Source organism: Calonectris borealis, chromosome 19 (assembly GCF_964195595.1).
Source record: "Calonectris borealis chromosome 19, bCalBor7.hap1.2, whole genome shotgun sequence".
Taxonomy (NCBI): domain Eukaryota; kingdom Metazoa; phylum Chordata; class Aves; order Procellariiformes; family Procellariidae; genus Calonectris; species Calonectris borealis.
The window spans coordinates 3,894,744-3,908,441 of NC_134330.1; the positions used below are offsets into that span (position 1 = coordinate 3,894,744).

Genomic DNA, 13,698 nt, shown 5'->3' on the forward strand with positions numbered 1-13,698 from the left:
AAATTATTTTCCTCAGCCTCCTGATCTGACACAGTATTCCCTTTTCCAGGCTAAAGCCCAATCAAAAAATAACAGCTTTCTAATCTTAAGAATTTATGAAAATGCACAGACTGAAGAAACAAAGTAGCTCACTCTCCTCCACTAAATCTATTTCCTTCAATAGCCAGGGGCAAATAATTTTTTTGAACATATTTACAAAAAAAAAAAAAAAGATTGATTCCCTCATGATTCACCACCACGATGATACAACTGGGTGAGTAAATTCTGTGCCTGGACTAGTAAAATTTCAGGGGGAAAAAAAAAGCAGAGACTAAAGCACGTCTATTACACATTTTACACAAGAGTATGTCGACTTGCACAAATGATTTCCAGTTTTTCAGAACCGTCCCTCTCGAAGCTGACTTTATTCGTGGGAAAAATTCTCCTAATGACTCGCTGTTCCGTACGAGTCAGTTTTAAAAATGAGTTACATTTTGAGGTTTCTTTTCTTTTTCAAATGACACTTGGGAGCCTGGAAAAGCTACTGAGAGGTAATAGTTTACTTTTAAACTTCTGCGTGATTATGAAATGAATATTTAAATGATGAGAGATGAATGATTAACAGAATGGTTGTTCAAATGCCTCCATTTTTTTTCTGAAAACTGAACTAAGTCAGTGCCCAATTAGCATTAAACAACAGAACAAAGACATGAAAACCAAGTTCAGACGACTTGAAGAGATCCTGGTGCATCAACACTGTATTGCAGAATTTTTTTCACTAAAAGTAGTCAGCTTTTTTTTTTCTTTTGTGAGCACGACTAAGAATTAAGTGCACGAGATTTATTTTATTAAAGCTATTTTGAAGAACTGTAAGATCCTGAATGCAAGGACCTTGGTTTCTAAAATTCTGCAATGTTTTGCACATTCGCAGAGACTTTAATACTGAAAAAAAGGTGCATAAATTTAAATAAGGAGTAAAATGAAGCAGAGTAACATCTAGAAAACCATGAATCCACAGTACTAGGAATAAAATTCTCAAAATCCCATTTCAGTGGGGCAGTATTGGTTACTTCTACTCTTTCGACAAAATTCAATCATTTAATCAACCAGCTAACATACATGTCACCTAATATCCAAAGCATAGACGTCATCGTAGATCTAGCAGTCTTAAAAATCAGCTTTCATTTTATTTAATTACAAACAAGTGAGTGGCACCCCCCGCAAACCTAGTGAAGTTCAACTCGCTAACCCTGTTCTTGTCAAAGGAGGAGGGGGAAGAGTTCAGTGTAAGTTTTCCAGGATTACACCCAAACCAGACACAGGTACAGGCAGAAGGAGCAGATTTGCATCACAATTCTGCGCCACTTAGCAATGACTTTAAGATACACCTTCAAAAGACTGCTGTAGTTTCAGGAGGCTAGATGCAAACCACAGGCATATTTACACATCCGACTTAAGAAGGGAAGATGCTGGAAGATAACCCTGTTTGTAGAACAATCTAAAACCAATTCCTTGCATTTTCCTTCAGGAATCAAGCCTATTGTCTTTCAAATAAAGAATATGAAAGGATAAGAAAATAAAAGGACCTTAGTGCACAACAGAACTTCGCTCATCCACACTTTGTAGTCTCTATCTGCCAAAACAAACCACACAAAATCCCCAAACACACAACCTGCTGTCTCTTCTTAAAGCCTTAAAATGTAGGTCTTAGTGAGCTGCTTAAGGACTTCAATTTAAAAAATAAAATAAAATTAAAAAGAGGTCATTCACTAGAAGTTGTCTGTCAGAATAAGCAATGAAACACATTTCACCAGTTGCTATCATTGTTATTAATGAATTTTGCAGCTAATCAGCAACAAGGATGCACTGCTAGGAAGAGAGGTGCTGTTCCTGTGTATTCTGTCCTTTCAACAAGATTCACTTGAAAAACAAAAAGACGAGCTACAGTTTTACCACAAGATTCAGAAAAAAAATGCTTTGGATTTTTTTTCTTTGAGGAAAAAAAACATCTGAAGAAATTTTGATTCAGAAGAAATTTTAGAAACAGTTAACATTAAGCATCATTTTTTGGTTTTAACTCATTCTGATTCTCTACTAAAATTGAATCTTTCACAAGGAATTGAAACTGAAAACAGAATTCAAAAAAATTGCACTAGCCTTTGGTACAGTCTAAATTCACTAAAATCATAACATTTCAGTAAAAAACATTACTTGCATTCTAATACTACAACATAAACACCCATTAAGAATTTTGCTTCCCTGAACAAAACACTGCTGAAGCCTGGTTTCAGAAGTATTACCTGGTATTTGTAATTAAACAGATGCCTCTGATTTTTTTTTTTTTAAGAGCCACAATTTCTATACAAATCAAAAATTATATAGCTTTTTTTTCCAACAAATAAAACAAAACCTCACATCTATTTGAAGCACCACACTACAGAGATCCAGCAAAGCTGTTCTAGGATCAGTTTAACAATTACACCATGTACAGATTCTGACAGTATGAGTCCTAAAACTTCTATTCCAGTCACAGCAAAATTGTGTTTATTAAAATACACCGTACAATTTATTAATTTACTTTTCAAAGAATGACTGTCAATATTTGAACCTCAAATGCATGTCACTAGTCATGAAGTGGTAGGGAAAACTTTTGGGAAACTTTCTTTTTAACAGAATCTTTGGAACCACAGGTAGGAGTTTTCTCAAATGGACGTGGATGAAGCACCACACCACGAGGCGGGAAAAAAAAATTTCCCTATGCCAGCTTAACAAAAAGTAGAAAGTTATTCAGTACTTCAGTCAATTGCATTTTTACTAATATTAAAAACACCTCTTTAAAACCATTTAATCAGGATATTCGCACTTCTGAAAAGCCTATTTTTCCTCTTACAATATACAACCTATATTTTAAGAGTATAGGTTACTCCTGAGTTATTGAAATTTCATAACCTATGCTTTTAGAGTTTGTGAACACTCAAATAATTACACGCTGTGCTAAATGCTGAAGTACAGTTCTCTATCAAATGCTGCATTTTTGTATCATTGTGTTACCATTTCACAAAAAAACTATCAGTCCACAATTTAGGATCTAAAGTTCCCATCTTACAAAAACCTCTGCACACGTGCATATTTGCCTACTTTTTCAGAGAGAAATGTTAGAATTAGCAAGTATTTTCAAGAAACACTGAAGTTGCCATTGTAGACCCACATTTTAGGAACATTAATATGGTGGGGTTTTTACTGCTGAGGAAAGTTTCTCATTTTTAAGAGGCCTCTATCAGCAAGTGATTAAGCAGCTGATTAAGCAGCTCTTAAACTCCATTTATTTTGATGGAAATTAAAAATATAAATAGGAAGTTCAGTGGCATTCAGTTCTGAATTTTATACCCTATTCAGCAGCTCATATGAACAACTGGGATCGGTCCCCAGTTCCGATGATCCAGAAACATTGAGCACTGCAGGTTTAAAACCATGGAAGTCCGTTTTATCATGGAAATAATAATCTGAAGGGAAATGAGAACCACAATAATTGAATAGATGGTGCAAACAAGCCGCCAGGCTCCCAGGCTGAAACACACCGAAGCCCTGCTTGGAAAGGTGATGCAATATTGAGTCACAACCCCATTTTATGGATGATCTCTCTAATATCCACAGCTGTTAATTTGGAAAAACCGTTTAACTGTTAACGTGGGGATTGATTTTGTCAGACTCTGGCATGCACACTCTGTCCTCGTCCGGGCCCTCTCAGGGTCTGGGGACAAACAGGGTCGTACACATTTTGCTCAGATTCAGCTATTTGGGTTAGTCCAGCTATAGAAAAACATCCTTTTAGGAAATGCCAGCACTACAATTCAAAATGAAGACAACAGCGAAAGAAATTTTGAAACAACAGAAAAACAAACTATGAGGAAAACATCATTGTGCGTTTTGTCAGCACGAACCCTGCACACATCCAGTATCTCAGCCTGCGGTCCTGGAGCAAGCATGGCCCAAGGCCAGAGATTATCTGCTTCTACAAAAAAGGGAGTTAAGTGGCGCTGAAGAATGTGTGCTCCCTCCCAGTACCTCCAACTCTTTTCTTAATAATTTATTTAAATCAGACTAGCTACTGACAGCTAGGCCAGAGGGTCAAAGCAAGGCTTTCACCTTCCAAACAATTATGCAAAACATCATTAAATCATCACACCCAACACCCATTCCTCCCACACAGTTTCTCTGTACTGGATTCACGTTCCTACATTCCCCTGTGAGAACACAAGAAAAACCCACCCCGAAGCTCAAGAGCAAGAAGGCGTGCAGTAAGAGGCACCACCTGCGGTTATGTCGGCCATCCCTCCCTCAAAAGAAACTGGAAGTTTTGCTCCAGCACGGTATCAACTTCTTTGAAAGTTGGACATTTGATGAACTATTGAAAAACAGATTCCAGCGGAAATACTTTTACGCCACTGGACAATTAGCAAAGCCGATTCATTTGCTCTACCCTGTTCACTGTCTCAACAGAGCACCTCTCCTCCTGCAAGTTATCTGAACCTTCAATGGTTAATTTTTTTCCAGACAGTGATCTAAACAGGCTTAACGGTTAGTACTTTAATGAGCTGTCACTTCCTGTGCTGATAAAGATTCTCACAGTATTTAAACCATCCATTTCCCCGAGGCTCCGCCAAGACCAGGACCCAGCAGTGACTCAGAGGGGACCTCAGCCTGACTCAGCCCCGACCGACGATGCTGCAGCAAAGCCGGAGCCTCCGCAGCCGAGCCCGGGCTGTCACCGCGGGAGCAGCCACAGCCTCGGGCGGCTGTCACCGCCGCTCCGGCCTCCGAGCAGCTGCTGAAACTTAGGTGTTATCTGCCTGCAGTGTTCTAAAATTGCAGAAAATAAACCTGGTTCGTGGTCAGGATCAACAGAAACATTTTGGGGGTTAAAAGGCTACTCGGCAGATTCACTTGCTTTACGAGATAAAGGAGGAAAATACCGTATTTGAAGATTAAGCTAAAATTGTTACACGCTTGACGTCATTTATACCTGGAGCTACGCTCCAATACTCACGTTAACCAAGCTGTCTGCAAAACATTTTTTTCTTGGGACATTCTGTTATGTTAAAATCGATGCTTTCAAAAATAGGAATTGCAACATCTCTGAACTGCTCAATACTGCTCTTTGTAAGGGAATTTCTATTTGTACTTTAAAGACATATTTTTGTGCACAATTTAGAAAAAAAAGCTTGCTTGTTCGGAGTTAAATCCTACAAGCCTTTTGCAAATAAACTTTTATAATTCTGTTGTGATCCACTGGAAGGTTTTCAACACCAAAGCTGCTCAAATTTCATCCACATCTGCGTCCCTTTCAAGACGCTAAAGCCTTTTTTGTGCAGAGCTGATCTATTGTGTACAGGGGTATTATGAGGGCGCAGTCCCACAGGTTTCTGATATACTTGTGGGAGGAGAGCCATTGATTTATTGTACCAAGAAATGTCAGGTGTATCGGTGTAACCTTCCAGCAGCATTTCTCTCAGGAGATTTTGAAGTCACTGCTCAGTTATCCACGTTCTCAGCCACGTCAGGTAATTTTTGGTTGAATTCTACTACACAGGTTTTACTTTAAATATTGATTGGAACCTATTTTTCAAAATATCCTTTAATGAAGACGCCAGTTCAACAGGATATGGACTTTCTCGCAATGGATGCAAGACAAAGGTCCACCAAGTCAGAAGGTGTGGTTGGCAGATTGTGCCTGGCCCCCAGAGCAGAGCAATATGAAGCAGTGGAGATGAGCTGGCAGAGGCCACGCTACGGGGTCCTACCCTGCTGAAGACCCCAAAAACCACGGGCAATCACATGGCACCATGTGAATCAGAAAAAGGGCTCTTCCCACCCAGGACAACTGGTTTCTGGTGCAGCCCTTTCTATCACTGTAGCTTCTTGACTTACATTCTAAAGAAATAACCTAAACCTATATTGTACATTATTTTTGAAAAAAATATACATTCTTTTAGCAAAGTTTCCAGTTACATCAGTCACCATGATTTCATTTGTACTTTTTTCGTGAAAGGAACATCACGCTCCTTACAAGAATCAACTGAGATTAAGTTGTGAAGCAAAGAATTATGGCACAATAAATAGCAGCAAACTGGTTTGTCAAGGCAATGGTTCAAGTACCTGTTACCAAAAAACTGTTTTTCCTTTAAGACATGCAATCATTCAAACTGGCCTGCAGAGCTGATAAGCATGAAAATTTGTTCCACAAAAATACCAGGTTAAGAAACCCTTCGGAAGTACTAATATTTTGGGGTAGATTTTCAGGTTTGAGTTTGGTGAATTACGCTGCACACTGTTAACACGTCTCACCCACAGAACACGGCACTAACAAATTAACTTTTAAAAATCTGTGGAAGTATGCAATTATTTTACATCCATTTCACTGGCTTCTGTTTAAACTTCAAATTAGTTTATTGACTCAGTTCATTAACTGAATAGATTAGTTTCTACTTCTCTTAAAATTAGCAAGGCCTCGTTTGCTACAGGCAGTTGTTCACTCATTTTGCTAGAAGATAGCACACCTGGTGCATCACATGAGCACTTCTCAGTGTTCATGCCTCCCCTTTGAGTAACTATCACAGCCTCGGTAATTAAGACCTTCTGCAGCCTGCGTGAGTTTATCATTAACTTAACAACAGTCAGAGGGAATCTCTCTGCCCGCAGGGTGGGATTTGTCCAAAAGGGATGCAGCCGTACCACTTGCCACTGAAGTTCAGATGCTTCTGAGGTGAAGGCCGCGTGCTGTCTAATGCTATATAAAACATGTTTATGATTTGTTGGATGTCCACTGAAGTTCTAAAGTTATTAGCTCATTTTCACAAAATACGAGCAGAGCATGCTGAATTAAAAAAAAACAAAATAGATTTTTTTCCTTCTGAACATTCACCCAGAATTGATGGCAGACAGTTTTGTGGATGGTGTGTGCTTTGAGAACTATTTCTTTTAGCAGTTTTCTGGGAGTTCTTAATCCGCATTTGAAACTGCCATTTCAAAGAAAATATGATCGTGCTTAAAAACAACATGCTTAGTGTGACTTCATAAACAATCCTGCAGCTGTAGGTAAAAAAAATTAAACGGAAAGATTTAAGAGCCAAAAGAAAACCCACAACACACATGATAATTAAACATTTTAAATGGGCTAGGTTTGGCCTAAAACCAGCATCAAATTATTTTACATGGATGATCAGTAAGTTAAACTCTTCTTTAAGTGACAGAATACAAGACAAAACTCTTACACACAATCTTTCCTTACAAAAGCTTATGAACGTAATACAACCTGAGAGAAAACATTATCCTCTTCTAGCATCTTAGACAGCAATAATACAACTTTAAACTATTAACTGCTAGAGCAGGTTGATAATTACCAGCCTCATGTGAGCTACCAGTATCTCTGTAATCCTCTTCAGCTTTGCTGTCGAGACTCTTGCTAACTTTGGTTTCTTAAACCCACCCATGTCTCCTTGTTCCTTCCAGCATGGCTTGCTGCAGCACAGCTGCCATGTGCCTCGCTCTGCCACCACCCACCCTTCTTACCTTTTTTTTGTACACTAGCTACCACCAATGTTTTCAAAAATTTTTTGTAAACAGCTTCTTAATTTCCTGCCACGTTTTCTTTTCCTTTTCTTTCTTTATTTAATTAATATCAGGAGTATTTTACGATCCTTTTGTAATGGAGACCTAGACAAAATTGTAAAATCGAATTACCCTAAATTATATTAAAACAGCCTGGTTATGGCAGGCTTAGTGTGCACCGCCAGCAGCGTCCAGTAACAGAAGTAAACAACTACTGAGTTATGGGCAAGGTCTGCAGGTGAATCATTTTTGCTTTTTGACTAAGACTCATGTAGTTATCGAGAAATTCTCTCTGGCTTATAAAATCAAATATTCTCAGACTTTATCTCATAACTTAATCTTCTGTCTAGATTTTAGTTATCCTGTATATTAATATGTTCATTATTTTAAAGTATTGTGCCTAGACATTTCCTATTGTGTAAGAGCAATATCCCAGACAAAAAAAGTCTTAAGTCATTGTGTTGGATAGAATTTGATTAAAATAAAGTTACCGACCATTAAATAGAACTAGATTTTAATTTAATAATAAGGGACTTAATGCAAGCTATTGTTTAACATGTTTTATACTCCGCTCTAAAAGAAATTGATGAGGTAATGCTAGCAGACAGCTTGAGAAAAGTCAAGGATACCAGGACATTCCAAAAATCTTACTGTCTCCCGAGAACATTTTTTAACTCTGACATCAACCATCTAATAAAATCTGAATCCAGCAGAGGTCTTGTGAATGCATTCGAAGTAATTCGATGCAAAATTATCTCCAAGACAGATGAAGTAGGAAAAAACTACTAGTTTTGGCTCAAAGATTTGCAGGAGAGTAAATCTTTGGAAATATACCTTACCTAGTAGCAGTGCTGATCAAAAGTTAGTAGTAAATTGTCTGGTGCGATTGATACAAAGAAAAGCCAACTAATGATGGTTAAAAGTAGCCACATCTCTCTCTTTTTTTTTTTTTTCTTTAAAATGTTCAAAGCAACAAATTAATTTTGAAGTTTGTTACAAACCAGACACCCAATCAGAAGATCAGGAAGTACTAAAGTCAGGATTTGTTTCATCAGTGAAATGCCCTAGAATGTTTTTTCTGACACTCCTTTTTCCTTGTATAGCATTACTACTTCAAGTTTACATATTTTAAAAGGAATTATTCCCAGACATTCCTCCCCTGAAACTGTTCTTGAGGAGTGTGGCTTTTTGGTTTTTATGTGAAAATAGTTATTACAGTTTGGATAGCAAAGTGTCAATCAATTTGCCCCATATAACAAGTGGAAGACCTTGGAAAAGTAAAGACACCTTAGAATTTATTTTATGGATCATATTAAGTATCTAGCTTAAACTCTCCCCCCCAAACCCCACAACAATAAAGCTTTCTATTTAAATGTTAGAGACTCACATTTAAAACTTTAAACCTGCATCCCTGCCATTAATCAGATCAGTGTACTGAAAACAGGCAGTAGCTTCCCCCTCCACAAGAACACAACTGTTCCTTTGAACAATTAAGGGTGAATTTTTGATGAAATCCATATGATTTGATCTAATTGCCTACATTTAAATTAATGAAGTTGCATACTTTGTTTGCATTCAAGCAGTTTATGAAACTTCTGCATGGTTAGAGAGGCACTGTTGCGATGTTATTTGCTAGATTACCAGGCAGGAAATCTTAACATCAACAATGGATTCTAAAATTACACAGAATTTCATGACTGAACAGGTTGATATGAGGCAAAAATCTAACACTTCATCATCAGTGTCCAATCTTCATTCAAACCCACTGAGGCAACATGTAAGTATGTTGTTTTGTCTTTTTTTTTCCCCCTAACTGTTGTTAGCTGGGTTTTTGCTTAGTTTTTTGTTTTAAACTGAGATTTTCACTTAAAAAATAAAATAGTAATCAATTACTAAAGAACTCAGCCAAAAAAAAAAATAAAAAGGACAAACTTTCTCAAAATCTGAACAATTTATCCATGAAAACTATCATTTCTCGTATCAAAAACCAAGTTTAATAGAATGGAGATAAAACCCTACACGCCAAATTTCTCATTCGGACATTTTATGAGAGATTGAATATTTTAAATGTATAAGGTAGTTCAAATTATGGAAGATGTTTATTGTCGCCTTGGGACACTGCATAAATCACAACAGTTCTTTCATTTTTTGTCATAGGATCACACTACAACGTTGAAGAAAGTCCATAAAAAAACCAGTCTCTTTGCAGCTAAAAGTGTAGCGATCTATAATTGGAAGAGCTGTATCCTATTTCTGGGTGAAAGTTAGCTGTTGGTACTACACACTCAGGCTGTCTGACCTTCAGTGCTATTATGTTTCTTGAAGTACTCGAAGCCTTTGAGGTGAGGAATGAAGTTGCAAATAAGACCTAAATTATGTTGGCCAAAGCTTGCACTTCGAAGCAAAGCACAGTTTTCAGCACATCTTATTTGACTCCTCCAGTATTTTTCCACTTAATGAGCAAAGGTATTACTGTGTTGAAGAATTACTCACCCGATTAGGGACACCATCTGCTCCACTATATGTTTGCTGAATGTTATAATAACGAAAAGTTTCTGTAGGAAGGAAAACATCAGTTAGAGAAACATTTGATCAAAAGGGAAGCAGAGACAATGGGGTATGACAATTTATGTTCCTCTCCAACCAGACAGCTTCTCCAGCACTCACACATAGTTTTCCCTTCTCTTTTCTTTCAAGATCTTTATTTTTCAATACTTTTCAAAAAGAGAAAGGAGAGAGAAAAGCTGTTTACTTTATTATTCTATTTCCTCATAGATTTCATTTCTTGCAATGTTTTTGTAGCCTGTGCTACTAACCATTCGCATCGTCCCCAAACTTAAATTCCCAGAAGCTCAAGGTCACTTTACTCCGTCAACAATGTTTTAATGGAAAAACAGTCATCACCGTGCAGAAAAATTCACGTTCCCTTACACAAACACATGTACTTAAAGATCACAGAAGTCAAAAATAATGCATCTTTTAGTCCCCTCGTTCATGTGCTTCAGACAGAAACATAACAAAAAATAGCTAGTGAAGAACAAAGTCAGAGCCACTGGGTACCTGCCTGTTCAAAAAACTTAGATTGTCACTGTCTCTAATGCAACAGACTATTTGGAACAGAGTAATTTCAATAAAAGAAACTTCTGCAACACATAGCTTATTTTGCAGAAAATCCAAATGTCCATAATTTTACCACTCCCTTCTCTTCTAACACAAATTAAAATTTTGTTAAAATAGCCTCTCCTAATTCCCCTTTAGTCCTATTTGACAGCTTGTTCATTTGCAAAGAGTGAGCAAGACTGTGTGTAGATGCATATACACACACAAACAGTCTCCTTAAATCAATTTAAACATGATCTAACGAGAACTGCATTCACTAGTCTGGAAATAAGGGATGTGACGAGAACTACACAAATGATTTTGTGGTCCGGAGGAAGAGGCCAGTTAACAGCAGCTCCCGGACGGCCACTGCACCAGAGTCACTCGCTTCCTGTCTAGAGAAAGATTTCATTAAAAGCCTTTTCCATGACTCTTACATTTCCTAAATTCCAAATTGCAGCAAGATCACTCCAAAAATCAAGGCTATTGCACAAGAGTGTGCTTGAAATCAAGCATCGCAGAAAAGAGAACTCTAATAGCTAAACGTATTACAAAATAAGATGATTTACCAACTATACAAGACACTGGGAAATATTTTTTCGCTTACATTTGATCTGAGTGTGGAGCACTATAAATTACATAACAAACATTCTGCTAGCTAAACAAGACAAATAAAATAAGGAAAGGAATATTGCACAAATACTATTTCACTTTTCTATGTTGCCAGAACAAATTCTAACAGTACACAGATTTAAAAGCAGAAAAATCCAGATAATACAAAAGTAAGTGTGGAGAAAAAGTTGTTCTATCACAGTAAATGAAAGAATTTTCAGATCTATTTATTATTTTCTGTTTAAGGACTAGGCAAAGTAAAATAACCATTTACAAAAAGATGGGAAGAAAAAAAGGGTTGAAGATTGAAATCGTCTGTTCAGGGCAAAAGAAAGATTTTTAAGCAGCTTGATGAGGGTACTAGTAACGAGTAATTTTATACTACCAAAAGCTTCGGCTATTTTAATGTAGTGACAAGATTTCCAAGCAACAGCTACAGGCACTGCACCAGTCCTATGGAGATGCTTAAAAAAAACAAGCCCCAACTGAAAACATTGGTTCTAATCATTACAAATAGAGCGACGCAGTTCATCATATAGCACTAACCACACCGCCACCAGTGAAGAGTTGCCAGGGAATCAATACTTCATCTGTCATTGGACAGAATGGTGACACATTTTAAAAGCGAGACTCAACATTTTTGAAAGCAACTGGAGATTCTGATTGCCAAATTCAGAATATCCAGTAAGGCTCTGGGTTAGCAAGAAAAACTGGACACGCTCTGAAATCAGGCCCTTTCAAAATGATATAGGCTGAGGACACCAAAAATTGCTAACCACGCTTGAAAGCTACGGACAATATGCCCAGAGACATACCCTCAGACTGCTTTCTGCAGGGCCCGAGAGGAGCGGGGCTTTCTCTACACACTCAACTGAGATAAAAGGGAGCATTTAAAAGTGCCGCTTAACCGGTAAAGGCTAGTTGCAGTGCTCTCTGAAATGAGTATTTGTTACCAAAAAGGCAAGTTCATTATGAGTACGAAGTCCTTTCAGTCTGGTAAAAACCGTAGGTAAATAACTTGGCTAACCACCAATTTCCTGAGTGGTGTAGGCAGCGAGCTCATTAGTTTGTAGCTATAAATTATTCAGTTGCCTTAGTTTTGAGCATAAGAAGCCTAGCAGATCCTTTATTGTAAATCCTTTGCACCAAATTAATTTCCATTACTTCAGGTCAGGAAGGGAGACTCCAGAATTCATTACGAAGTAACACAGTGTAACAGTCAAAAAAAAAAAAAAAAAAAAGTCCTCACCCCAGAGCCCTCAGGGAGGTGCAGTACTTGCCTGGATGTGCATTTTAATTACTGCTTTCCCAATCAAGGTTGCACCAAAGAAGGTCCAGAAGGGAACCAGAAAGTGTCCACATGTTATCCCGGCCAGGTCAAACAGAGGATTTGGAATCTATGAAGAGCAAAGGAAAGAGGTTCATGAATTGCAGCACGCCACTTAGATGAACAGGAACATGACAGACTTTGAAACTTTGAAAAATGAACATTTTCCCCTTATTCAACTTGATCCAAAACTCTTGTGTCTTAACACTTACAAAAACGTTAATGTTGCACCACATAACTTAAGTCTCTGGGATTCAGCTAGACAATGTCCCAGACAATTCCATTCTCATGGTCCCTCCTTACCCCTGGATTTTAAAAAAGCTAACAAGTTTTCCATGTGAAATGCACAGAAACCACAGTAAAGCCATTTTGAGTGATTTATCAAATTTTCTCACTGACAAGCACATCACTCTTGGAAGCTAGTGTTCAAAGTGATCCCCAGTGATTTCCATCTGAGAAAGTACATTAAAAACTGGCATTTATAGTCATATGTATCCAGTTTAAAAGCACCGATTAGATTTTATTAAGCATATGCATTTCATTTAAAATTAAAAGTTTTTTTTATTGTTAAACTGTTGGCTTGATGTTTGGTATTGTGATTCTATCTGTAAAATATTTTTGAAATTAAACCAAGAAAGTATCCAAATTCCAACCTTTCACACTTAGCGTGCAGTACAAGGGCAGACTGTCTGAGTAAACGCATGGGGTCTGTGCAGTTCACAGTAGCAGTGTATTACTGGGCTAATATCCTGCAGTATTTGTGTCGCTTTGTTACACAAACAAACAAATAAAGAGTGTAGATTGTTAAAGACCATAAAAGATAGTAACTTTGCAACTGACTGAATGGAAATCTGAAATCTGTGAGAAAGCTTATGAGGGTTATACTTAGCTGTTATAGACTAGCAATTCAAATTTATGAGCACCCACAACACCACCTGCATAGGAAGAAATCTGAAACGGTCTCTAATCATGCCCCGAAACGGTCTCTAAACATGCTCCACTTCAACTAAAATGATTCTTTACCTCTGACAGCTGTCTTAGGCATAGGAGGCTAGTAAATTATTTACTTATAC

General features: G+C 37.6%; 1 protein-coding gene across 5 annotated transcripts in view; it reads right to left on the reverse strand.

Moving 5' to 3' along the window:
• VMP1 (vacuole membrane protein 1) overlaps positions 1-13,698 on the reverse strand; it is a 70,962-nt gene that overhangs the window by 5,714 nt on the left and 51,550 nt on the right. For all 5 annotated transcript variants that reach the window (XM_075168462.1, XM_075168459.1, XM_075168463.1 and 2 more), the window contains 2 exons: positions 12,579-12,695; positions 10,081-10,142 (listed from right to left, as the gene is read on the reverse strand). In XM_075168462.1, the coding sequence (XP_075024563.1) occupies positions 10,081-10,142; positions 12,579-12,695 (179 nt within the window). The remainder of the gene's footprint in view (positions 1-10,080; positions 10,143-12,578; positions 12,696-13,698) is intronic.